Source organism: Pseudonaja textilis, chromosome 7 (assembly GCF_049901715.1).
Source record: "Pseudonaja textilis isolate UNSWEBS1 chromosome 7, rPseTex1.2, whole genome shotgun sequence".
Lineage (NCBI taxonomy): Eukaryota > Metazoa > Chordata > Lepidosauria > Squamata > Elapidae > Pseudonaja > Pseudonaja textilis.
In genome coordinates this window covers 28680912-28708079 of record NC_141996.1, presented here as the reverse complement: position 1 = coordinate 28708079, position 27168 = coordinate 28680912, and the positions used below count along the sequence as shown (strand labels likewise).

The window sequence follows — 27168 nt, the reverse complement described above, 5'->3', positions numbered from 1 at the left end:
AAACTGCACATGAGCAATCAGTGCAGCTCATAAAGCAGAGGTGTTATATGGACATACCAAGCAAGCTTTTCAGTGTCCATGCATTCTGGACCAACTGAAACTTGTGTTGGATCCAAGAATAGTCTACATGACAGAGGGCCTGGTTACCTCAGGGATTTCCTATAGTATCTACCGGGTAGATTCAATGTGGCAGGGTTGATCCCTTCAATTAGGTCCATCTATCAGGACCCAGGAAGCAAAACTTCTCTGTAACATAGCCTGCCCTCTGGAATGAGGTTCTTCATGAGATCCGAATGGCTCATATCCTGCTGGTGTTTGCCTGAAGATTTGGCTCTTCACTTAGGTCTTTGATGAGGATAACTGAAACTCCTTTTGACCTAAGTTGCTTTTTTTTGTTTCTACTTAATTGTTATTCTGCCATCTCTACTTTTTTTGTTTTATATGAATAGAATTCTTTATTGGCCAAGTGTGATTGGACACACAAGGAATTTGTCTTGGTGCATATGTTCTCAGTGTACACAAAAGAAAAGATACATTCATCAAGAATCATAAGGTACAACACTTAATAAGTCATAGGTACAATAAGCAATCAAATCATACTAGGAAACAGTCAATATAAATCGTAAGGATACAAGTGACAAAGTTACAGTCATACAGTCACAAGTGGGAGGGGTGGGTGATAAGGAGTGATGAGAAGATTAATAGTAATAGTTTTTAATAGTAATGCAGACTTTGTAATAGTTGGACAGTGTTGAAGGAATTATTTGTTTAGCAGAGTGATGCCGTTTGGAAGAAAACTGTCCTTGTGTCTAGTTGTTCTGGTGTGCAGTGCTCTATAGCATTGTTTTGAGGGTAGGAGTTGAAACAGTTTATGTCCGGGATGTGAGGGGTCTGTAAATATTTTCTCAGCCCTCTTTTTGACTTGTGCAGTATACAAGTCCTCAGTGGAAGGCAGGTTGATACTAATTATTTTTTCTGCAGTCCTAATTACTCTCTAAAGTCTGTGTCTGTCCTGTTGGGTTGCAGAACCAAACCAGACAGTTATAGAGGTGCAGATGACAGACTCCGTAATTCCTCTGTAGAACTGCTCCTTGGGCAGTTTGAGCTTTTTATTTTTATTGTCTTGTTTTTATTTTTTTTTAAATAACTTGTATTTAATTTCAAATGCCCAGAATTACAGAGATCTGGCAGAAGGTAAATGTGTAAATAATATGTTTAGAGTCCAGTTCATAGCAAAATGTTGTTTAGATCATTTGATTTCTCATTGTAGAAATTAAACCGCATAAGAGGTTTTGAATTTCCTTCCTGAAATTTCCATGTCCTTGAATTAGGGTCAAAGCGTTTTACTCCCTCCTGATTTTTGTTGTTGGCAAGAGATGGCCTCTAATTAGATCCTCCTAGCTTGTGCATGCACAGCTATGGAAAACATGGCCTCAGATTGTGGGATAAAAGAACACTTCTCCAGCTCTACTTGGCACCGTAACAATCAAGCACTTCACAGAAACTATCACTTTTCTTATGATACAAATTTTGCAAAGAGGTATAGAAACAATATCCAAGATATGTCTGAATTTAAATATCTTGCTCATAAATTGCCAGTAACCATTTTAGATTTTCACTTTGCTGCTCATATTCTGATTAAACTGCAAAGCCTCTTCAGGAATCCAAAATGCAGATTTGGGGACTGGTACATCTGGGCTGCAAAAATCCAGATGATCAAAGTTACATTTCTCTGTATTTCTTTATTGCCATTTATTGTTTGTCTGGATTTGGAGCTCCCTGAATTTGTAATCCTATGGCAGCATCTGTAATCACTACAGGATTTAATAAAAAGAATCCTATATACCATGGAAATGTGCAAATATGTCCATATATGGAATTTGTTTCAGTAGATTTCCGTTTCTGATAGTGCAGCTTAACCACATTGAAAAAACAGAACCATCACTTGTAAACAAATAAGGGCAGCTACAAATATCTTAACCTCTTGCAGTTGTTTTGCATGTTGTTTTGCTGTGACACATGTATTAAAAAACATTTAACATGTTTTTTCTTAGTAGGAAATTCAACTATTTAAATATATTTGAGTAAATCAATATTATTCAGCAAAATCATTTGTAGTGATACTAATAGATCAAACAACTTCTTGTATATTTAACATTGCAACACATTTCTCAATTGCTTTCATAATAAGCTATTGCCTTTGTTAAGCAGAATAAAACCCTGAGTACAGCATAATTTATGCCAGCATAATTTTCTGTTAACTCCAAAATCTGAGAAATACACTTGAACATAGCTGAGAGGAAGAGCCCCAATTTGTTTATTATGCATATATTTATTTTAAAAAATCAGAAAACAAATATTTCTAGAAGAATCACAATAACACCAACATTTAAACTGAAATAGTTTTTACACAATGTAAGAGATATAGATGTACATCCAAAAAAGAGTATATTTTAGAAGAAGCTTGAATACTTTACAGTTAGAAAAAGAGGCATAATTTTAAAACTTTGCTTTGCATTTTAAACTATATAGATCACCATAATTAGGTCTAAATAAGCTTGACTGTTGAATAGCTTGAATTATTCTATAATTCCCAAGATATGGATTTTAACAATTTCTGTTATTTTATATCATATTAGTTTCAAACACAGTTTCATGTAATTACCTATTAACATTCAAGAATATATAATTCTTACAATATAAGTATATTTGATGTAATCTTTTCATTAACTATACAATTAAAGATGCATATCTTATCTTCCATGTGACTCAAATAAATATTCAATAGCTAACTTAGTCATAATTCCTTCCTAATTCTTTATTTTCATTTCCTCACATTTCAACTTTCTCCTTTTTATGAATACTTCAGAATGATGACTCTACGCAGGATGATAACAACGTCCTTTCTTTTCAGGCAGAAATGGACTCTGAAAATCTAAGTGTCCAAGCTTGAAAAACTGCTTCCAGGTTTATTGTACTTCCTGCATGGAAGAATACTTTGTATCATGGCCCTATGGATGCAATCATCAAAGAAGAAGTAGATGAAAGGGTTTGTGCAGCTGTTGGCAAATGCAAATAGACCACCCAGTTCCATGCCCAGATAGACAATTTTATAGTAAAGGCAGAAAGATTGCTTCAATTCCAAGATGCTAGACATCAAAGCCAAGATTTTAAAAATGTTGAAAGGAGTCCACGAGAAAAAAAAAACAATTGCTACCATGAAGACAATTTTGATGGATTTTCTCAGTTTTTTATCATGTTTCCCAAATTTCTGATAGTGCTCATAGAGTTTTTTAATTATGGAATAATGCAATGTTAATATGCTGAACAGTGGAATAAAGAAAGCCAAAGTTAGTAACATCAATGATCCAACCCAATTGTTGAATGTGGTTTCCTTGTCCACACAATAAGTATGGTTGTTGTATCTTTTCAACTCTCTGGACTGTAGAGTATGCAGTCCTAACAGGCAGGATAGTATCCAAACACTGATGCAAACAAGAATAGGATAAAGCTTTGTTCTAATTTTTTTAGCCATTGATGGGTACATGATGGTCAAGTACCGGTCACCACTCATCCAAGTCAGAAGAAAGATGCTGCAGTACATATTGACTGAGATAACGTAGGAACTGCCTTTGCACAGAATAGAGCCAGATCTCCAAAGTCCTGAGGCTAGTTCCTTGTCTATCCAGAAAGGCAATGTGATAAGAAAACTAAAATCAGAAATTGCCAAGTTGACAATGAAGGTATCAGTAAGCCTCCATACATATTGTTTGAAGATTAATACTCCTATCAGAAGACCATTGCCCACAGTCCCCACAAGAAAAATAACAATATAAAGAACACTCACAAAAATTTCCATATAAGGCAGCTTCAGGGTTTGGCAATTTTCTTCAGGAGTATCTGAGCTAAAAGAATAGAAGTAATCATAGCTGGGAGTTGTTTCCTCCATTTCAAAAATGATTTAACAGCTGGTTGGTGAAGGAGCAGATAAATTCTTTATTCTTGGCACAATAAACAGTGTTGCTCTTTCCTTCAATTTCTTCTAGATAACGATGACTAAGCAGCCACTTAAGTAGGGAACAGAACGTGAGAAGAACTGGTGGTTTCCTGAACCTAGCCACATTTATGTTTTTGATTTAAATAAGTGTTGTGGGTTTTGCTTGTTTACTAGAAGATAAAACAGGTGAACTACTCAGAGGACCTTTTTTTTGGTAATGTTTACTTGCTCAATTTTTTTTTTGCACTTCCATAGTTTTTGTTGACCAAAATATTCACATTTTTTTACAAAAACAAACAAATATATATCTTTACATTTCACTCTGCTGTTAATGTTAATTTCAATTCTACAATAAATTCCCATAGAACATTTACCACACAATGTTCATTCAGTAGCACTTTTTTTACCTTCTGACTTGATTTACAGAGACTTGTTTTTTTTACCATAGATTTTCTAAAAGAAACTATAATGTTATTGGGTTTTTTTATATTTATGATATAAATTACTGTTGTTTATTTTGTTTTCAAACTCTCATATTTCCGCCTGATTGACAGAATTTTGGGACCAATGTAGACTAATGCAACTCTGTGCTAGCCTTTGGATAGATTGGGCAACCCATGGCTCCAGAGCTCCAGAGCCGCATGTGGCTCTTTGACCCCTCTCCTGCAGCTCGATCTGCTCTCTGCCCTGAGACACTGGCCTGACCTGGTTGCACAACCTACTCTCCTCCCCGAAAAGGCACGAGCCTCTCTGCAGAGTCACACAGCTGAAGCGTCCGTAGTGTTTTCTCCACACTGCCGCAAACAGCTGCTTTTTGTGATTCCACATCCTTCGTGGACAGCTCAGTGCCAGACGCGGTCCTCTTTGTGTCAGCTCAAGAAGGAGGGGAATGGGGAGGAGGAGCCACTGCTGCTGGATGCAGGGAGGGAAGAACTCCAGCTCTTCTACAGAGCGCAACCGGCTACTCACCTGAGCGAGGAGGGAGAGAGGGAGAGGGGGGAGAGAATGGGACACCCATTTTCCATAGAAAACGCCAGGAGCCACAAAATCTGCTAATGCAGTTCTGTGTTAGCCAGTTAACCCATTAGCCAAGTTGTAGATAGAACAACAGGACCATTCTAAATTTCTTAGTAATTATAATCTATTGGGCACAAGGAGTCAAGCTTTTCTGTTGCAGCCTCCATTCTTTAGAACAGTTTACTACCCCATATCAGACTACCCCGCCACCCTCTTGTGTTTTAGGAAAGCCATTAAGCCTGGAATTTAAAGAAATGCCTAAAAAAAAGTACAGAGAAGAGCAACCAGGATGATTAGGGGACTGGAGGCTAAAACATACAACGAATGCTTGCAGGAACTGGGCTTGGCTAGTCTAGTAAAGAGAAGGACCAGGGGAGACATGATAGCAGTCTTCCAATACTTGAGGGGCTGCCACAGGGAGGAAGAGGTCAAGCTATTTTCTAAAGAGCCTGTAGGCTAAACAAGGAATAATGGATGGAAACTGAACAAGGAGAGATTTAACCTGGAAACAAGGAGAAACTTTCTGACAGTGAGAACAATCGACCAATGGAACAGCTGGCCCTCAGAAGTTGTGGGAGCGCCATCACTTGAGACTTTCAAGAAGAGATTGGACTGCCATTTGTCAGAAATGGTGTAGGGTGGGGGGGTTGGACTAGATGACCTACAAGGTCCCTTCCAACTCTGACTATCTGTATTATCTGTAAAAAATCTAGTGTAAACAACAACCCCACCCTGGGATGTGTTTCAGTGTTTTTGATCTTGATTAGTTTCTTTCTTAGAAACCAGTTTCATTTTTATGTGTTATTTTATATGGTTTTTGTATTTTAATGTTTTATTAAAATAACTACAACTGATTTCTTTCAAGTAAGGATGTTTAGGATTGCTGGCTTTTAAGAATTGCATTTATTGATTAAGTGCTAAGAATAAAAAACTTGTTTTATGGAAATTCTCATTCCCAGCAGTTTCTTCTTTTTATAGCAGAGTTATTCTTAATAACAGACATTTGCATAGGAATTATATCCATCTAATTTTCAGCAGAAAATTCTGCTATTCATACAGTGAAAACAATACTCCTGACCTATATTAGCAAATTCAGAGAAATTTGATAGAAGAGAATATGTATAGTAGATGTAACTCAGGATTGGAGTCCTTGATGTTCGCTGAACTTGATTGTTTGCTTCTGTTGTCTAACAAACAAAATAATACAGGAACAAGGTTTTTTTTAATGATCATTTTGATTGGAGTGAGCGTTCAGGGCTGATTACAATGAAAGCAACATGAAAACTGCTACAACGTTTGTAAATCTAAGGGGTTTACAAATATTTTTACACTTAACAATGCCCTCATTTCCTCAGAAGAACCTGCTTTCCGCAACTCCCTTTCCGTTTAAATCGAACAATCTTGGCACGCATCTCTGATGCCCGGAATGCATGAACGAACGCATTCATGTTAACAAAACCAATTGTTTGTCCTGGAGCGAACGTAAGCGAGTCGCTTTGCCTTCAGAACGTGGCAGCCAACAAAAAATTCGAACTACACTTCCCAGAGATCCTAGCGGCGCAGGGGCGGATAAGCGTATGCGAAGAGGCGCTTCCCACTCTCCCAGCTGAGCTGCTTTTGGGGGTGGGGGGTGGAAACGACGCCGTGGAGTCGGGAGAACGATGGGAGGTAAGTGGAATTGGGCCCTACCGAGCCCTGATTGTTTCCCCGGTATTCCGAGGGAAGAATTTGTGAACGAAATAGTTAGGGGACAGTGCAGAAGAGCCTTGAAACGAGACCCTGAAAGAGCTGCAACCTTTTATTGTATGAGGGGTCACTATCGCTAGATAGGAGGAAAACCGGGACCCCATATTGCTTAGAGAGTTGTCACATGCCTCTATGGAAGCCGGATAAAGCTTGCGGGTTTCTCTTTAGCCATCTCAACCCGGCAGTTAGTTTATTTATTTCAACCCCTAAAAGATTCCCTTGAATAAGTAAGATGCTTTTAAATTTCCTATGCAGTTAATATTTTCATCCTGCACATATTTGCTAAGAACTTTCACTTCGTTGCCTTCAGAGATATAAGTTGCATTGTGGGAAAGCACAAAACTGGGCATTTGGGGTTTAGAAATGGGTGCATTTGGGGTTTAGAAATGGGTGCATTTGGGGTTTAGAAATGGGTGCATTTTGGTTTCCATACTCTTTGGTATTCATCTCAGGGGGAAAAGGCTTGAAAAATACCATAGAAATGGCGTGAGAATTTGTTTTTCTTAATTCAGATACTGGTAGTGAATTCCCACAAATGTTTTTTTTAATGAAAACAAAAAAGAAGTGATGGACTTTGTGCTCCTCCCTTTAAAAGTCCCTGCCCTGAGTTGATATGATCAAGGAGTTGTCCCTACAGGTCAAATGTCTTTCAATAACATATGGGCCCTCCTAATTAAATTCTTCTGTAGGGGAAACTAATCGCTTGATTCTTTTTGAGCCATTCATACAACAAGAAGAAGAAGAAAAAGCGGGATCTGGTTCTTGTGGCTTGATGTTTTGAAAAAAAAAATCTAAATTGTTTCCATTATATACTTAAATTACATATTTACTAATTGTATTTCCACTAAGTGTTCATGTCTACATACACACCCTTAATGTGGCAAGGAATGAATATAAATATAAAAACAAATTTGATTTGGTTGTGATGAAAGATTGAGGAAAGATAAAAAGAGACTAACAATGAAGATGAATGGGCATGAAAGAAAAGGAAGGAAATGAAACAAACAAAAATAAAGGTAGAAAGGTTGCAGGAAAAGAAACCATGTGTCCTATATAAAACAATAGATTAATCTTCCAACTGAGTAAATGGAAAGCGGATATAAAGGAAGGTAATGTAGACCTGTTTGGAGCACAGTGAAAATAATAAATGTCAGAAGCATGTGTTGATTCATACCAAATAAACAATAAAAGATTAAGAGAAACACTAGATGAAAAAAATTCAGCGAATGATTGCTGCAGAAATTAGAAAAGAAAAATACATAGAAATGCTTGTTGCAGAAATTATAAAATAAAGATACTGTATATTGTATAGATAGGGAAATATATCTGCAAGGAATTTAGTTAAGATTTAAGAGGAAAAGAAAATGCAGGTTGAGAGGGAGGAGACAAAAGTGAAAGACAAAAGTGAATGCAATTAAAAATAAAAGTTGTTTGGGGTGGAAAAATAGGAGTATTATGTGTCTTTGCTGCCTGGCAATATTTATAAAGTAATAAAGGCAGGATAAAAATCAAATTTAAAATAATAAAGGAATGCTGGAAGGAGTATTGAAAAGAAAGTAAAAACTGATGTTAGAATGTTGCATAATAGTAAAACTACAATTGTTGATGGGGTAACTGGAGAAATGTTAAAATATGGGAGTGCTTTATTCACAGAGTGACTCTTGAAGTTATTTAATGTGTATGTCAGGATTGAATCCATGCTTGATGATTGTAGGCGTGCTCTTATTCCTCTCTAACATAAAAAGAAAACTGGATGGAATTAGTTTTATTAAAAGTGCTTGGAAAAGTATTTGGCAAATTCTCATTGAAAATAAGAAAATTTACCATATTTTGGTTGATTTAGAAAAAGTATATAATAAAGTGAAACAATTTGTTTTGTGGAATAGCTTCTTTAAATATAGAGTTGAAAATTAGTTGCTGAATGTAACAAACGCACTGTATGGTTGTTCCTTTATTACTATGAAAGTAAAACATGCATGAGAATAAATGGCATGCTTAACAAATAGCTTAGTATTAAACATAGAGTAAGACAGGGTGTGGAATGACTGGTTGTTTAATGCATTTATGAATTATGTATATGGTTATGCTCATATTAGAATTGCATTGGTTGGAGATCTGAATAGGCATGTATTTTTTGACAAAGATAACATCATGTTTACTGAAATCCAAAGTATTTTCAGTAGATGATATGTGATGTGATAATGTGATGCCATAAAGAGTATACGTTTGAGAGCAACTACATTAAATATCAAGAAGTTGTATTTGATAGGGAAAGTGGAATGAACAATTGCAAATTATATATACAATTCAAAGAGGAAGATCAAATACATGCTTTTGTGTTTCTTGATAGACTGCTTTCTAACAATGGGGAAATGGATAGAAAGATTTTAAGATGTGCTGGTAGAAAGTGTTTCTGTTGTGCATTCTCCATTAGGAAGAGTAAATGAACGAATGAATGAATGAATGCTAAAATAAGTTAAAATAGCTTAAGAATATGCTATTGTTCTTTTTTATATGGAAGAAAGACTTACTTAAGTCAGGAGAAACTTAAGTTCAGTGAAGTGGATATGGGATGCTATATATATGTGGTAAAATAAGAACAGAGAGAGTCAAGAATGAGAGGGTGCTAAATGAATTTATATTGGATGCAGAGGTTAGTTGTTACTATGAAAGAAGTGTGTTGCTTGGTCATATTGAGAGACTCTCAGGACTAAATTTCAGAATAAATATAGGAAACAATAGTAAATGTGTCAGTAAGAAGAGGAAGGCTGAGAAAGTTGTGGTTGGATGGAAATGATGATACTGTCTAAAATCGATAGGTGAGAAGGTCAAGGGAAAAGAACCAACAGTATATGAAGCACTGTTTGTACTGTCTGGATGTGATAAAAGCAAAGATAATTTGCAAAGACAGAAAAGTATAATGTTGGTATAAATACATTTAGGCACTATTTCCATTTTCTTTTTCTTAGTGCCTTTAACTTCTTTGGGTACTATTTCTTACTCACTTTCTTCACTCTGCATAATGCTATTTACCCAGAAAGGAAGGAGCACAATAAGTACCAAAAGTGGACTGATTGGAAGTTTGGATTTGGCGTCATCATGAGAATGTATTTGTTAATAGCTTTGCTAAATATCAGATGATTGTTTTTCTCCCCCTTTTTCTCTGAGATCTCAAACCACCACAATAAAAGGCATCATACGGAATGGATTCAATTTATAGTGAATGATTTGTGGGGCATTTTTAAAATTTTTGTATCTGCATATATTTTTTTGCAAAGCATTTTGCAATGCGTTCTTTTTTCACTACAAATATAAAGCCTTCTCTCGGTACAGTTCTTTGCCCCCAATTAATATGTGAGTCATGTTTTATTCATCAAAGTATTTTGGAGATTACTCTGAGCTAGCCGTCAAACCTGAATAGACCTGTTTGGAGCCCTTTGGGCTTTTCAGCTGTATCTATTGCCAATCTAGTGGAGAAGGATTTACTCTCAAATTAAGTTTCCATTATTGTTTAGCTAACACCTGGATGCTTTCAAGATCATGTATTTTTGTCTTCTGTTTAATCATGTCTGAGGAGACTGCCTTAGAAACTGCCTAAATAAGTCCTTACCATTTTCCACAATATTTTTCAGAAATGGTTTGCATTGCCTTTCCTAGGGCTATGAGAAGTGACTGGCCCAAGTTTACCCAGCTGCTTTGTGCCTAAGGTGGGACTAGAACTCATGGTCTCCCCGTTTCTAACTTGATGCCTTTACCACTACACCAGGCTGTCTCTCTTGATCATGTATTAATAGTAGTGTATTTATTCAATTGGTAGTTGAACCATCCCTCCCAGATAATGACTTGAGATTGATGAGAAAAGCAGACATCATAGCTGCCATCGCTTTCCTGTTGAATTATAATTTGAACTCTAAACAGGTCTTCTTCCTGTTTTCTGTTTCAATCTTTCTCCTCATCTCATGTAACCCCCTTTTTTTAAAAAAAATGACTCTAGGCCAGTCACTCTCTCAGCCCAACCCATCTCACAGGGGTGCTGTTGGGAAAAGAGGAAGAGGAAGGAGTATTACATATGTTCACTGCCTTGAGTTACTTATAAAGTAATAAAGGTGGAATAAAAATGTAATAGGTACATACATAAATTAATAAATATTCCACTCCTTCCCCCAGCACCTGTTGTGTAAGGTTTGCAGAATTCTTTTTATGCAAAATTCTTGCTGTGTCCATGGAGGGAGATATTAGCTCTGTTTTATTAGAATGCTACCTGCTGTACCTTGTGTCCTCTTCTCCAGGTGTCTCCTTTTGATGTTTGAATAATTTAATAGTCTTTTTGGACTATTATAACTTCATGTAATGTAAAATGTGAAAGTTACCCCGAAGATCACCTAAAAGAGGATAACTAGAAAGATCTGAATATTTTTGCTAGCACTCACACATTAAAGTTTGTTGATGCAGATTTTTCTTTTGTTTCCCTTTTATTGACAGTAACTGAGATACCATGATGGATAACCGTTTTGCCACCGCTCTGGTAATTGCCTGTGTGCTCAGCCTTATCTCTACCATCTATTTGGCAGCCTCGATTGGCACAGATTTTTGGTTTGAATACCGTAACCCATCACCTCCTGAAAATAATAGTGAAAGTAAAGCCACTTGGGATGAACTTTTTGGTGAAAATGCAGATGAAAACTCTTACACAGAAGCCCTCTTTCGATGGAATGGCACCATTGGGTTATGGCGGAGATGCATCACGATGTCAGAAAACTCTCATTGGTACAATTCACCAGGTAAGCTTGCACTAAAGAGGTTCTGCAATGTATCTTTCTCTATGCTAGAGTGTATCTTTTGTCCATTAAGATATTTCTTCTTCTAAGTGTATCACTACTTTTTAAAGAAATGGGTACGATATGGGGAACTGGGAATGTTTTAACAATCTCATATCCTGCTCAACATTTCATCTCATATACAGTTTTTAGGGGAAAGTGTTTAATATATGCAATTGTCAACTGCTTTTTTTTTTCTTGCTAACATTAGAAGACAGAAAAAAATGAAGAAAAAACAGGTATAGATTTAGAATGTACAAAATATTACAATCCTCGATTTATGACTGCTCATTTAATAATGGTCCTAAATTACAGTGGCCTCAGAAAGGGTGCTTTATAACTTTTAAAGTATTTTCACCACTGCCCCGAGGTCATTTGATTGTGATCTGAGTGCTTGACAACCTGTTCATACTTGTAACCCCACAATTATGTGATTGCTATTTGTAACCTCTGCTGACTTCCCCAGAAAGTCAATGGGGAAGCTGGCAGGGAAGGTTGCAAGCGGCTGGTGCCTGCCAGGAAGACTCCCTCACTGCTGCCACCATGTGGGGCTGAACCCCTCTGGCAGACAGCCCTGTGCATTCTCAAAGAGAATGGAAGGATTCCAGCCCCATGCAGAGCTAAATAGTACTCTTAATTCTAAATAATACTCTAATAAGTTAGAAAATAGTGATCTATGCCAAAATGAACTGCATAAGTTACAACAAAAACCTGACTTAAAATTTTAAAAATAGAATGAGAACATAATTAAATAATATTTTATTAAATATAATTAATAAAAAAGATTTGAAAGTTAAATTGGATTCTTTGAAAGCTTACATTAAACATGCTGCAACATCTAAGCTGAAATCAGAGGATAAGAATGCAGCATATCAAACTTTATATTCAAATTAAAAAAAATCAAATTACAGAGACAGAAAGTGGTGGCCAAATTGCAAATAGCAAAAAGAAAATTGCATTAAAACAAGTCAAATTATTCCAAAGGAATACCAGTAGATTAATTAGAAAAATTTAAAGATAGTTTGGAGAAGAGGATATTTGGAGACAACCCACATTACAAAATGTATAGATCAGCAAAAGGCAAACAAATTAAACAAATGAGTCCAAAACTTATACATTCAACTGATTTATTGAGGAAAATGATCTAAAGCTACTTATTTTTGTGGGCCAAAAGTATGAACCTCTAGGATTATTAGTTCATTTGAAGGAAAAATTCGAAGCAGATGTTTCAATCAATGGGATAATAATCAAGTGTGAGTGTTGGAGATCCTGCTTTATTTAAGGAATAGGATTCTGGGATTCACAACACAGGTATATGGAAGTGTGTCATGGCTTGAACAAATAAGATTTCTGATGGCCTCCAAAATAGTTGTTGATATTCGCCAGGCTGGAAAATGATTTGAAAAGCCAGAATAGATGTGATTTATCAGGAGCAAAGAGGAAAAGAGAAAGAAAAAGGGTGTTTATAAGCCAGGTTGTATTTAAATAATAGGTTAGGAAAAGTAGAAGAAGAAGAAGAAGAAAGGCAGATGGGTATAGATTTCCATTTAATAGGTTATCTGTTGTTTGTACCCTGTCTTTATTATTTTATAAATAAGGCAATGAACATATCCTATATACCTTCCTCCTCCTGTTTTCCCCACAACAAACTTGTGAGTTGGGTTGGGCTGAGTCAGAGTGACTGGCCCAAAGTCACCCACTTGGCTTTCTAGCATGGTGCCTTAACCATTAGACCAAACTGCCTCTCTCAAGAGAGATCAACTTAGATTTCAAGAACTGATATTAAAGCATCTAGAAGTTAATGGAAGATAGAGAATGAATATATAGGATCCCTATAAATACCTGTTCACCAATGCCTTTTTATTAAGTTCATTCAAAATATTATTTAAATTCCTGAATTGACAGTTTCTCTGAAGGTATGAATTTGGACCAGTTCAAATGATGGACATTGCTATATTGCTCCTTGGATTTGTAATCAGCTAATTACCTAAATTTTGTTGGCTCTTCCAAACTATGAAATCTAATTCAGGAAGGAGCCAGGAAGGGAAATTTTATGATGGCAAGAGCTGTTACAAGGGCCTTGGATAATATGTGGTCTTTCATGAATAACATCAAAAGAAACAAACATGACTTTGGATAAGGACATGCTACTGCCTACTTTGTTATATGGAAGTGAAAGCAGAAGAAATATAAAAATAAGTTGAATTCATTGAGAATGGAGTGCTTAGGGTATAGGGCAAAGTAGAATGAAAAATGAATGGGTGTTTAATAAATATAGAGTGAGTGTAAAATTGAGTGAAGTATGAAAGACACATTTTGAAATGGTTTGATTATATAATAGAATGAATGAGGACTGAATCACAAAACTTATATTAGAAGAGTGAATAGGTCAAAGAAAAGAAAGACTGAAAAAAAATGTGGTTCGATGGAATTGAGAACAATCCCCCCAAAAAGTAAGGCCAGATGTTTAAAGAACAAAAAATGAATTATGAATTAACTGACTTTGTGAAAGCAAGACTGGTTTTTGCAATAGAAATATTTGAAGAGATAGTTACTTAGTTAGTTAGTTATTGAATTTATATTGCTGCCTATTCACCCATGGCGACTTGAGCCGGCTTATGGAATGTAAAACCATATTTAAAACAAAAAACAATAAAAAACTAACAAAAACAATCAAATAAATTAATAAAGTACGATAGAACAAAATCTGGGGAAAAAATAAATAAATCACCCCCCAACTTCCACCCCCCCACCTCAATGACAGCAGATCACAAAAACCATTTAATGGCCTCCATCCCGCTCTGGGTTCCCCAGGCCTGCTGGCAGAACCAGGTCTTCAATGCCTTCCAGAGCAGTATTAGAGAGGGGGCCATTCTAATCTCTGGGGGGATGATGTTCCAGAGAGAGGGAGCCACCACGGAGAAAACCCTTCTTCTAGGTCCCATCAGGTGTATCTTCCTTAGGATGGGACCCGCAGCATTCCCTGCCTCCCTGCTCTGATGAGTCGGGTAGATGTGACCGGCAAGAGATGGTCCCTCAGATAACCTGGTCTCAAGCCATGAAGGGCTTTAAAGGTGACAACCAACACCTTGAATTGCACCCAGAAGCAAATTGCAACTAATGCAGCTCCCGCAAGAGAGGTGAAACATGTGCACATCAGGGTCTGCACAAAACCATGGTAGCCACTCCATTTTGCACCAACTGGAGGTTCCAGATGTTCTTCAAGGGCAGCCCCATGTACAGCGTGTTGCAATATTCAAGATTGGAAGTGACTAGGGCATGAGTGACTGTGAGTAGAGACCGTTGGTCCAGGAAAGGGCGTAACTGTACACAACCCGCACTTGCACAAAGGGCCTCCTGGCCACGACTGACATCTGCTCTTCGAATGGATATAGCGGATATAGTGGATAGTCTTGGTGTAAACTACTTTTAGCTGTAAAAGTAAAAGTAAAAACTACTTTTTTTCTTGCCTTTCTGTGGTTTAATATATTTCACTCCTTTTCTCTACCTTGTGTAATAGAAATATTTACATTAGGCAATAATATAAATAAGATAAATGTTGCATTTATGATTTTTTAAAATACAAATCAGCCATTCAACAATGCTTATTCCATCTTTCATAATAGAAATAACACTAACATTTGAGGAAAAGGGTATGTTTGCATAGCAAGCAGGGATAAAAGGGAAAGAGTATTATGTGTAAGAATTGATATATTGTAATCCTGTGTTTTCTTTGATATCTAACTTATTAAAAATATTTTTCCTCCTGAATATGCCTAAAATTGTACAGCATCAGGATTTCAGAGATGAGATAATCTCAGGACAATTAGAGAATTTTCTGATAGTTGTGGGGGACTTCATTGCAAATTCACTTTTTTATTTGTTAGTTTTATACCTTGCCTTTTATTCAGAGGGAATGATAATGATGTATGTAGTGCTTCTTCCTTCTATTTTTCCCCCCAACAACCATTCTCCAGTGCGCTGAGCAGAGAATCCAAAGAATGGGTTAACTCCGCCAAATGGCCCAAAGATACCAAATGAGTTTCCATTGCACAAAGTCACCTGGGTTCCAATCTTTAACTGCTACTGTATGCCAAAGAGGCTCTCATTGAATCATGATCTGATTATTTTATTTCTTGTCAGAATGGATGATACTGACAGGAGGTAAACCAACTTGTTTAATCATAGGGTCTTGAAGTTATCTTACTAGAATGTACTAAAATCAGTTTTCAGATTGTACAATACTGCATACTTTTTATTGAGGTAAATTTTCTTTATGTTTTTTAACAAAGGGGAATTAATTATTTTTGTTACATATGCAAAAGATTTTTAGTATAAAATTTGTCTTGGCTAAATCATTGTAAGAAACTTAATTCATTGATGCAGCCAGTAAGTAACTGAGTCTTCATCTATGTCTTCTCGTTCACAGTCTGGAAAAGAAAGACAAGCTCTCTTACTTTTTCAGTTATCAGTGAATTAAAAATTCTCTTTGCATCTGTAGAAGTAGTTACTGTTATTAAAAGCTGGATTATTACTCCATTAGTCTCTGAAGCCAAATGATTAAATGTCTCCTACCAGCTCACTAGTATAGCTTACTTTAAAACCTGATCAAGGTCACCTTTAATCCTGAAATTCATTAAAGTGTGTTGTTACAGAAGATGATTGCGGAGTATCCATATCATAGTCAACTTCTCTTCTCAGTAGTTAAGGATTGATCCTGGAGGAAGAATTGAAAGAAGACCGATCTTGTTTGTTTGTTTTTAATGCCCATAATTTAACTCTGTAATTACATTTTCTTTTCAAGGTTTCAATCAATTCCTTCCAAACTTCAACACCACCAGCAGTAAAACAGGTATTTTTCAGTACTTTGTTCTATTCAGTGGAAACAAACTTGAGGACAGTCCACATAAATTCATCATTCTTTTTAGCCCCGTGGGGAGAAACTCGTCTATGACCATCCTGTTTCTTCATGATTTACGATTAGGCCAATTCTTGACCTAGTGTTCTGTCTGGCATCTTAACAAGTAATTAAGTTGGTTCCTCCTGCTTTCTTCTCATTAGTGCAGAATTATTTTGAAGATTCACAAAATTAGTCTTTATTTCTGGGCACTGAAATCTCTTTCAACATCAAATAAGCATTATAGCCATATCTTTTTAGTTTTAAGCTTTCTTCACTTTCTTCTTACCTTCTTAATATATATTTGTTGCATTATTTGTAATAAGGCTGTCTACTTGAATTTGAAATTCTTTTCAGCTCTAGTGCTGCTACATCTCAGTATTTAAATACTATATGCAATTTTGATATGTAATTTAGCTAAGAAAGGAAATTATTCTTCTCTTGACACATGAACTGGATTGGGTGGGTTTGATTCCACCTATCACTGCTAGATTATTGGTATACTTTTCTAATTTTTTTCCTATAGTTTATAAAATTACCCTTAAATCCATTCTTTATTGTTGGATTGCAGCCTCTAATAAATAATACTCATGTCACTCAAATTAATGTTGTTAATCCTACAGGAGAATTTGTGGCCTATAAACAGAACAGTTTTTAAAATTTTCTTTTGCTTTATTTTAATTGGTTCTTATTGTAAACACAATTTCCCTATTCTCCAAACATTAAAACTTTTTAACATTTTTGTGCAGTTTTTCCCCACATACATGATGTGACTAGAACTCTCTTATCAGTCAGTGGCAGGATATTCTGCATGGTAAAAGTGGAAAGAATCAAAGTATTGTATTTTGGGAATAGATCGTCCAAAATAAATAGATCAGTGTGTTTAATTAAGTTGATGCTGTTAATTTAGTATTACTCACAGTGTGCATCATTACAAAACTAAAAAAAATAGACACTTTCTTTGAAGTTCAGTTTCTGATAAGTTAAGAAGCCAACAAAAAACTGTGTCCAGGTTAGACAAACAGTTATGGAAATGAACAAGTTAGTCATATGATCTTTGACTAATTTGAAAATCCTGTATATTCAGGCAAGTATCTTGAAAGGAGAAGACATTCTTATGATATTTTGTTTAGATAATCAAGTCTTGAATTCTTTGTAAAAATATTTTTCTTTCATATTCATGGCTTGTGATAAATACTCCAAAGTAGAATCTTGTATATTATTGTTACCATAATAGATTCCCTCTTTTAATCCTTCATGCTAGATAGATATATTTAACATAAGATATATTTTGGGGGACAATACTAGTATATTTGTCTGATTCTTGTTTCATTTCTTCTGCATTTCATATTCTGAGATTTCTTATCCATATCTACTTTACCTCTTTACTGTTCTTTCATTTTTGCAACTTTTAAAACAAGAAAGCTGATGACTTGCCTGACTGTTATGTGGATTTGTACCTCCTATCCAGGTGATTAGGAACCTCCCTCCACATAGTTATACAATGTAACATATTCATAAAATATAATGAAGAAGTTAAGATAATTCCTTGTAATATATTGGAGCTAGGTTCATTTTCTCAAATGTATTTTAGGTAAATTCTAAATTCTTATTTTAAAAATCATGTGCGTTTAAACATTTATTTTCGTTTTCTTTTTTTCTTTTTGCTATTTAAATCCAGTTTCTGAATAGATATGCATAGAAATGTGTTGTAGAGGCCAACAAAATCTTAGAATGCCAAATGAAAATCCAAGAAAAGTTATCTCTACTTTCAGAAAAACACATTTTGCACGGCACTAAAACTAATCAAAAAGATAATAGTTTGAAAGCCATCAAATAAGTTTTCTCTTTTTAAAACAATGACACCTAAAGCTAAATTACATTTAAATTACTGATTAGCTTTAGGAATCCTTTCTGGCTGGGGAAGTGCAAAAGGGATGTTCAGATTTATATCAATTAATTGAAATAAATTTAGAACATTTTTTTTAATCATCTGGCTTGTGTAAACACTTGTATCTTAAAATTCCAAAAGAGTTTTCTTGTTTCTTTATTAGCATATTAAATTTTTTTGCAACTCTCTAAAGTAGGAATGAAGTACATTTGTAACTCTAGGGCCATGTAAGACTTCTAGTTCATTCCAGGTGGCTTCTGGTATTATTTCAAAACTTGTTTCAAGTAATCAATTCAGATCCTTCATAAGATTCATCAACCTGTGGCAATTTCCTGGGTTGGGGGAAACAAAAGGATGTTAGAAAAAGAATAAAAACCAAATGCACAAAGAATGAAAAGAGGGTATGAAAAACAGAATGAGTGGCTCTGGCCCAACCAGTTTTTCTTCAGCATTGCCTACCAATTGGCATCTATCCTGAACGTGTTACTTTTGAAGGATCGTAGGCCTCAAAATTAAAATATTGTCCATCCCTACCATAAAAGCATTCTCAGACAAATCTGTTTATCCTTATGCCGACTCAAGATCATTTAAAGTAGGAACAAAGGACCTTATCTATTTATTAATATATATGTATATATATATGTATAAAAGGTAGATGGTCAAACAAAAATCACAGCCTAATACAAGTATCTATTTCATTCTGAAAGGTGAGATGGTCACAAAGTGCATCAGTTTTTCTCTTTCGGATCAGTTCATGGAAAAATACATTGATCCTGGGAATCATAATACTGGCATTGATCTGAACCGAACCTGTGAGTATTTTTGGTTTTATTTATTGGAAATAAATAGCTTAAATGTTTTTCTCTCACAAAGGTAAATGGCAAGTAGGCTTCCATCAATGAATATATGTAGAATTGCATAGTCTAGTATTTTCTAAAATGGGCCAAATGCAGGAAGATGACTAAATCTCATCATCTTTTAGCAATCTCACTGTTATGATTTTAGTCACATGAGAATGATAGATTAATGCTAGAGAATGTCTAAAATCTCCTAAGATTTTAATATCTTTTTCTATAATTTGAATTCTTTTTAATGGTATCTGAAGAGGTTGTAGGTGTTATGTGATACATAGTAGTTTTGTAGTTAGTGGTTAAGAATTTCAAAAATAATGCCATTTTATTTAGTACTTTAGTGCAAAATAAGACTAGAGTTTTGAAACTCTTGTCAAGAAAATGACAATATTAGCGGTTCTGATAAGAGCAAGTAGAAAGAGCACTTTACAACGATAGCTTGCTGGTCTAGCTTCCCCATCCCTTATGAAAGAGATGGGTGAAAGGGTATTGATGCTTCAAACAACTCTGAGTGCTTCAGGGTTCAAAATTTAGGATGAGGCTGAATGGGCAGGAAGGATAGCTTGGAAGGCCAAATATCCACTGATATCACTGTATTATATCAAACAATGGCATAACCTAATGATGCTCATTTCTTTTAGATCTCTGGCGGTTGCAGTTTCTCCTGCCTTTTGTCAGTTTAGGACTCATGTGCTTTGGAGCACTTATTGGAGTCTGTGCTTGTGCTTGCCACAGTCTCTATCCTGCCATTGCCACTGGAGTTCTCCACTTCCTAGCTGGTGAGTCCTCTTGGGGAACATCTGCATGAAACATGGATGCCTTAATAATACGAGGCAAGTGTTTCTTGCTCTGAGCTAACTGTTGTTTGATGATTTTTCACCAGGTTTGTGCACACTGGGTTCAGTTGGCTGCTATGTAGCTGGAATTGAACTGCTCCATAAGAAACTACCTCCTCCTCCTGTGCAAGGCCAATTTGGCTGGTCCTTCTGTCTGGCTTGTGTGTCAGCACCTCTGCAATTCATGGCTGCTGCCCTTTTCATCTGGGCTGCCCGCACAAACCGGAAAGAATTCACACTTTTGAAAGCGTACAGAGTGGCATAATAAAACCCTCATTTTTCCTCAATCCTCTTATTTTCATAACTTTTTTTAAAACTTCCTTGCTGTTTTTTTATTAGTTATTTATCTGTTTCAGAGAATGCATGCTTCTAATTACATTTAATGAAATGGCTTGGAATTAAAGAGACTGGGAGGACAGATTATGAGGGATTGCTTTTTCTTGCCAGAGATCTATATGATTTCAACATATTTTTTGAAGTACATCTGACATAATTATATTTTCACATATAAACTTTATCTGCAAAGCAAACTAATGGGATCCTTAGAGAATGAAAGGTCTTGCTGGAACTAACATAGACAGAATGTGTATCAGATAAGCCAAGACCACATTTTTCACAGTGGTAAATACTCAGCCTCTTCAAAGGTTCTGAGATAGTTTTGTTCCCATCTTCAGACCTATTACTGTGTCTTTTTCCATCTATTTGGTCCAGATTGTTATAAAATGGTTGACAACTGTGGAATGTTTTAAGTATTGTGAAATGATTATCAAGATTATGTGTGCATTTCTCTCTCTCTTTTGTAATAGAAGCATCCATAACAAAATTTACTTTCTAATTTGACAAATATATCTGTATATAAATCTGACTTTTTAAATATTTTATTTATGCAATACTACATTTTGTAGAATTATTATTCATGTCATCTAAATGAACAATTTTGTTTTAAGAAAATAAATCTGAGCTAAGACTCATTAATTTTACTGGAGTTGTATGTGCCTGATGATAGAAAAAAATACATGTCAAATAACAGTTCATTTTAATGCATCTGCCCTTTTCCTTTTCAAATCACTTGATAAACATGGAGGGAAATGAAGAGTGCATTGATTTTGCTTCAGATGATAAAACCAAGATTATGAAAAGATACACATTGAGTAAGAAAATTTATACAGTGCTTCCAAGTTTATCAATATTTTTACTAGAAGCTTTACAAATAAATAGCTACATTTAGGATGTACCTTGCAAAGACTGCGTCCAGCCTTGCAGCTTGAAATTAAAATATATTTTCTTATTTTATACAGAGGACATAAAACGTGTATGTGTGTGCAACAAACTTTTTAAAAATACATTGTGGGAGAAGGGAGAGGTGGAATTTTTCCTTCTCACTGAAGAATTCAAAAATGTTAGTCATATGTTTTAAACACATTTTCACAGACATTTTTAATACAGAAGTTAGTTTTGCATGTATTCCGAGAGCAGAGAGAATATTGTCGAAGTTTTCACTCTGGGAAATTTTGATACATATTGTATAAAAGTGTCTGGTTCTCATAATAAATGAATAGCAACTCCATTTAGTTGTTTAGAGAAAAAGAAAGATTATTTTAAAACATTAGTTTGAACTGAATTTATGGCAAAAAGCATATCAACCTCTTATTTTTATTACAGTAGTTGAAACCTACTGTGTGTTTTTAATTGTCAGAGGTTTATCCTACTTTACTTCAAAATAGATGAGATTAATAATTTGCATATTTTAAACTTCTCTAGCCTAAGGCACAAAATTTATATGTTCTAAACATGAAAGCGTGTGTTGAATAAATATTGCTTTGCTGTGTTCTCGAACAGGTTTCCATTCATTTGAATATAGTGAATTTAGGCAGAACAGGAATGGGCAGTTTGTTTAAAAAAAGGATACAGCTCAGAAAGCTATAAGGTACTGGAAATCCTTTGATATTGAATATTTTCTATGCAAATTGAGAAATACATTTTTTCTTCTAAACTATAGAAAATAAGGCTGTGCATACTTTGATTGGAAAGACTCCTTCAGCTGCCAAAAATTAAATTGCAACAGGTTGCTTAAAACACTGATGAATACTCATTTCAGGATTTCGTATCACAAACCATAAACAGCGTTTTCTCACAGCCACTTCCTGCCAATTGAAGTGAAAGAACAAATCTAAAGAACAAACAAAAAAGATGTTGATACTTTGGAAAAAGTTCAGAGAAGAACAACTAAGATGATCAAAGGCCTGGACACTAAAACGTATGAAGAACGGCTGCAGGATTTGGGTTTGGTTAGTCTAAAAAAAAGAAGAATTAGGGGTGAATGATAGCAGTATTCCAGTACTTGAGGGCTGCCACAAAGAAGAGGGGATCCAAAGATGTTTTAGTCTCCAAAGCACTGAAGGGCAGGATAAGAAACAATGGATGGAAACTAATCAAGGAGAGAAGCAACCTGGGATTAAGGAGAAACTTCTTAACAGTGAGGACAATTAATCAGTGAAACGGCTTGCTTTCAGAAATCATGGGCTCCTGTTGAGGTAATTCCCCGTTAGGAGAATGAGCGCATACAGGGAGACGTATTTGAGAGTAGTGTTTGAATAATACACACACAGTACACAGATACACTGTACAGTAAATGTAGGTTTTTACTTCCAGACTGTTTAAGCAAAGTTCAAGATAAGCAGTCCAAAAGTCATTCACAGGTAAAGCAGTTTTTCAATCCAAATATCAAAGCCCAGTGTCAAAAAACAGTTCAGCATCAGACTTACATTAAATCCAGTAATATCAGTCAATTAGAAGAAATGGAGCAACGGCAATACTTTCCAACAGAAGGAAACAGAGATACTCACTCAGACACACTCTCTTCTGAGACTAAGACTAAGACAAACCAGGTTTCTGGCTCGATCTTATAGCCGTTTGAGAAACCACACCTAATTGCAGTTTTTAGCATGCTCTTAAAGAGACAGTATTAAAATGTCTATCCTGGTTTATATATTTCTAACCCAAATACCTGTTAGGTGACTTATATTCCTAACAGCTCCAAGGTCCCTTCCAGCTCATTCATTCTAAATCTAAATATTAGAATGTTTATCTTTTGTGGGACCCTTAATTGTTAAAATATTCTAAACGCAGGAATTTATTCTAAGGGAAATAATTGGGGAGAGTCAAAAAAGTAAAAATGTGGATTCAGCTGCATAATTGTGGTAAAATTACCATCATGAGTTTTCACACCTCTCTCCCAAACATCTTTGATTAAAACTGACTTATTTTACATTTTTTTTCAAATATGTTGTGGGATCATTTATATTCCACTGTTAAGCTGCTTCTTTACTGATTATGTGACATAAAATCATTATTATTTCTTACTCACTACACAGATAGATTTTCTTCATGATGTTCTGTCCCTATCCTCGGACAGATGTCATGATTTTCTTTTTGCAAAAAAAAATCACATGGAATCCTTGATGGATTACTTTAAATTATCCAGAGAGCCAGATCTTTCTTTTACCCTTATAGTAACTCTACACATCATTTTTAATTTTTGATATGAATTTTTAATATGAAATAATTATTTTTGAAGCAGAATGAAAAATAGGATATGCTTTAATCTAAAAAATTCCGTGTTAATTCCCACAAGGAAGTGTTCATTTAAGAATTCTGTAATATGTAAAGGAGCTTTGCGAGGAGTAAATTAGTCAACTATTTAAATGAGTTTAAAGCATTAATTGGAACTCTTGAGTACAGAAACTATGTGTACAATGTTGGAACACAAACAACAATAATGTTAATTTTAGAAGGGTGAAATGGGTGGAGATACCTTGAAATAAAACTGAAACATTGCTATTGAAATTCTGTTGGGTGGGTTACTCAATCTACTGACAAGGATGTGTTTGTGGTATTGTAATACACTTTATGGTATTGGGAATTGCTGGTATTTTTGGTAGTAGATGTAGTGCACTTTTAATAGATCCAAATTCGTTATTTTGAGTAACAGTGTGCCTCCATTGTGTTGATTGGAGTTCATTGCATTTAGTAAGTTTGTTTAATATTAGTAGGTATACTTCATTGCAATTTATGAAATAGATTAAGTTAAGTTCCCTCACTTCCATCAGACATACTGTAAGTCTGATCCTACGTATGTCGGATGATGTGTTGGATTTCTTTCCCAGATTGGTATGTGAAAGTCACCTAAAATTAATGTGCTGATATTCTCTGTATTTTCTTCCCAAATGTGCTTTTGTTTTCTTGTTTTCTCATTTCATCTGTACAAATGAAGTTTCCTCTGAATGTGGCTAGTAAAACTAAAGTATGTCAGGAAGAGAAGGAATAAGGAAAAGTAGATTTATATATAGCGTGCGGGAAAAGCCAAATTGTTCTACAATTATACAATTCAAAAAATTCAAGTTTTTAAATTAAACTTGTAATTTTTAAATAATAAAATATTAGACTACATATTAAGAACCCTTGTGGTACAGTGGCTATAGTGCAGTACTGCAGGGTACTTCTGCTGACTGTTGATTGCCAGCAGTTTGGAAGTTCAAGTCCCACCGGCTCAAGGTTGACTCAGTCTTCCATCCTTCTGAGGTGGGTAAAATGAGGTGTTGGGAGCAATATGCTGACTCTGTAAACCGCTTAAGAGAGGGCTGTAAATACCCTGTGAAGCGGTATGTAAGTCTAAGTGCTATTGCATGCAGCCATTCCTCACACTTCACAAATGTAGTTTTGCAACTTATCCATGCACCCCTCTAGCAGTTCCTCTGGATCACTCCTAGTTAGTAAGTTGCTTAAATCAAACTGGAGAGATTTTTATTCTGAAATATTGAATGACTGACCAGATACATGCGTGAGAAATGAGATAGAAGAGGGGTCCTTAGCTTGGTTGTTTTTTCTCTGAGCTTGGTCGTTTTCTGACAGACTTTTCATTACCCAAATTGTGTAACATCATCAGCACTAGTAGGGAATGGGATTTGCTCTCATTTTATATTCTAGTGGCTTGCCCTGCCAGTGTTGGTGAAAGTAGTCTTGGGGGTTCTTTGCTTGGACTGTTTATTGTATATCTTGTTTGGCAATTTCTTAAATGAGATATTGTTTACTTCTTAATTGTTGGTCTGAGATTAATCTTGGTGTGCTCATCTGGGTGTTGACTGCTGGTGAGTTTTCCCTCTTTGACTTGTTTATTTTCTCTTGTGCATAGAATATAGATGTTGTTTGTATCTGTGTACCTATTTGAGGGCCGATTTGTCAGAGTGCTAGCTTCCAGGAAAAATAGATAGAAAGATAGAGGTTTCCAAGAAACGGATACCTACAGCTCAACCAAAGATTGAGTTTATAAATCAACAGAGGGGTGTTGATAGTTCTCTATTTCTCCTACCAGTTGCTTCCTATGCATGAATAGATCTTGTTTGGGGGATTATGTGGTGTTAAGGAGCATAACAATAAAGATACAACCAGGCATAGCCAGTTCTAGAGAAGTTTCAATCCACTATTTAGAATATTGTTTGGCAGCTTAACTACCTGTGATTGGCTCTATAAGTAAGGTTTTGTGAATACTTTTAGACATGTTGTATATATCCACCTCAGTTTTCTTAACTGTAATGAATTTCTGAAACATGTGAAAGTATTTCTTCCCCTTTCTGCTTGGATTATAGGTTTCTTTAACATACAACATTTGCAACTTTCTGCCTTCAGTTAATACCAACTGATTTTTCTATCAAGAAATGTCACTGCTAGGAATTGAAATAATTTAGTATTTAGCTTAAAATTATTAAAATGCTATTCAGTATGGATTAATATGTGTCAGGAAGTTCATGGGTAACTTTGGTAAGTCATTCCTCTCAGCCCTAGGCTGGGATCTCAAAAAAAAAATTGATTTACCAACTCACAGTAGTCCAGTATTGATGGATTATAATCCATAACCCTCTATGAAAAGACCATCATCCTCCAGGAGACTGATTCAGCTGAATTTCTAATTTGTACAAGATGGTTTTATTGTAATCACCAGAGTCAGGAGGGTTGTTAGCAAAGCAATATTTTTGTTGGCACAAATACTGTTGAGTAATTTGGTGAAAGTGCTCTGTAAAAATGAAACCACATATGCCCTTTTATTATGTACACCTTTCCCTTTAATATACTTTGTTAATGCTCGAAGGCATTACAATTCTGTCTATTTTTATCTCTCCTGTTGTGGTATGCATGTGGCATATGGGTTTTGTGGCCAAGCTGGTTGTGCTATGCTGGCACAAGTCAGCAGAAAGAAAGGAGAGAAACCATAGAGGGGAAACTCTGATATGGCTTTGCAGGGTGGCTCTGCTATCCCAATCCCACCCTGGTTGCTTCCCAGGTCTATTGGTGGCAGAGGGAGGCAGCCTACTCATTGACCAGACCTAGAATATGGAAACTACAACCCTGGAGGGAACCCTGCCTCCTCAGCTGCTAGTGGAAATGTGGTGGGTTGAGCTGTAAACAAAAGGGTGGAAGCAGTGGAAGAGACCAGTTAGCACATTTGAGCCTTTCATGCTTTAAAGCATCAAGGCAAAGAGTGTTTTTGGCCCCAGAGGGAGAAGTGAAAACCTCCCAACAGAGAGGCTTCACTTGAACCTCAAGGCACTCAGGAACAGAGGGAGGTAGTCGCAGGAGGACAGACACCTGGAATCTGTGGGGAAACCCTAAACAGGGAAGGGCTGGGCTGGGAGAAGAACCAAAGGGAGGTGCATCCTGCAACCTCTACGCAAAGGGCAGCTGTGGAGGTCTGGAAAAGGAAGGAGAGACGCTTTAAGCATACACCAAAATAACTGTCAATTTCCTTCCTATTTTTCTCTCTCAGTGATACACTGGGTGGGGGGACACCAATGAGAGAAGAGTTAGTAGATACTCAACAAAGATGTTTACTAGTATATGGCTCTGAGAGAAGTAGAAAAGGTTAGAAATGGAAAAACACTGTTCTAATCAGTTCTGGTTTTTTTCATTCAGAAAAGACCACTGTGATGTAATGCAACAATCAGTCTTGAGTCTGTTTCACACACCAAGCCCAATGATAAAATAGAGAAAGTAACAATCTATCCCTGTCTTTTTTTCTAGCTGGGTGCCTCCAGAAATTGAGATTGCAACTCCAGTTATGTT

At 35.7% G+C, this 27168-nt stretch overlaps 2 protein-coding genes across 3 annotated transcripts; one reads left to right on the top strand and one right to left on the bottom strand.

Annotated features, from left to right (window-relative positions):
* Positions 1 to 2935: 2935 nt before the first annotated feature.
* GPR15 (G protein-coupled receptor 15) lies at positions 2936 to 6522 on the bottom strand. The gene is made up of 2 exons (XM_087937298.1): positions 6376 to 6522; positions 2936 to 3905 (listed from the first exon to the last, which is right to left on the bottom strand). Exons 1-2 carry the CDS (start codon positions 6456 to 6458, stop codon positions 2936 to 2938), a joined length of 1053 nt encoding a protein of 350 aa, XP_087793424.1. The 5' UTR covers positions 6459 to 6522.
* Positions 6438 to 21027, top strand: CLDND1 (claudin domain containing 1). 2 transcript variants are annotated; one of them, XM_026708927.2, is made up of 6 exons: positions 6438 to 6682; positions 11243 to 11541; positions 16382 to 16429; positions 19073 to 19177; positions 19858 to 19995; positions 20100 to 21027. In XM_026708927.2, the coding sequence occupies exons 2-6, from the start codon at positions 11256 to 11258 to the stop codon at positions 20315 to 20317; spliced, it is 795 nt and encodes a 264-aa protein (XP_026564712.1). In that variant the 5' UTR covers positions 6438 to 6682; positions 11243 to 11255; the 3' UTR covers positions 20318 to 21027. The 2 variants fall into 2 exon arrangements, with proteins under 2 accessions (XP_026564712.1, XP_026564713.1); XM_026708928.2 differs by lacking the exon at positions 16382 to 16429 and having other exon boundaries at positions 6567 to 6682.
* The last annotated feature ends 6141 nt before the right edge of the window (positions 21028 to 27168 follow it).

Coding starts and splice junctions, on each gene's coding strand:
- GPR15 (XM_087937298.1), bottom strand. CDS start 6,458: ATGCGTTCGTTCATGCATTCCGGGCATCAGAGATGCGTGCCAAGATTG. Junction 3,906..6,375: donor AAGGGAGTTGCGGAAAGCAG/GTTCTTCTGAGG, acceptor CTATTCTTTTAG/CTCAGATACTCCTGAAGAAA.
- CLDND1 (XM_026708927.2), top strand. CDS start 11,256: ATGATGGATAACCGTTTTGCCACCGCTCTGGTAATTGCCTGTGTGCTC. Junction 11,542..16,381: donor TCATTGGTACAATTCACCAG/GTAAGCTTGCAC, acceptor TTTCTTTTCAAG/GTTTCAATCAATTCCTTCCA. Junction 19,996..20,099: donor AGTTCTCCACTTCCTAGCTG/GTGAGTCCTCTT, acceptor ATTTTTCACCAG/GTTTGTGCACACTGGGTTCA.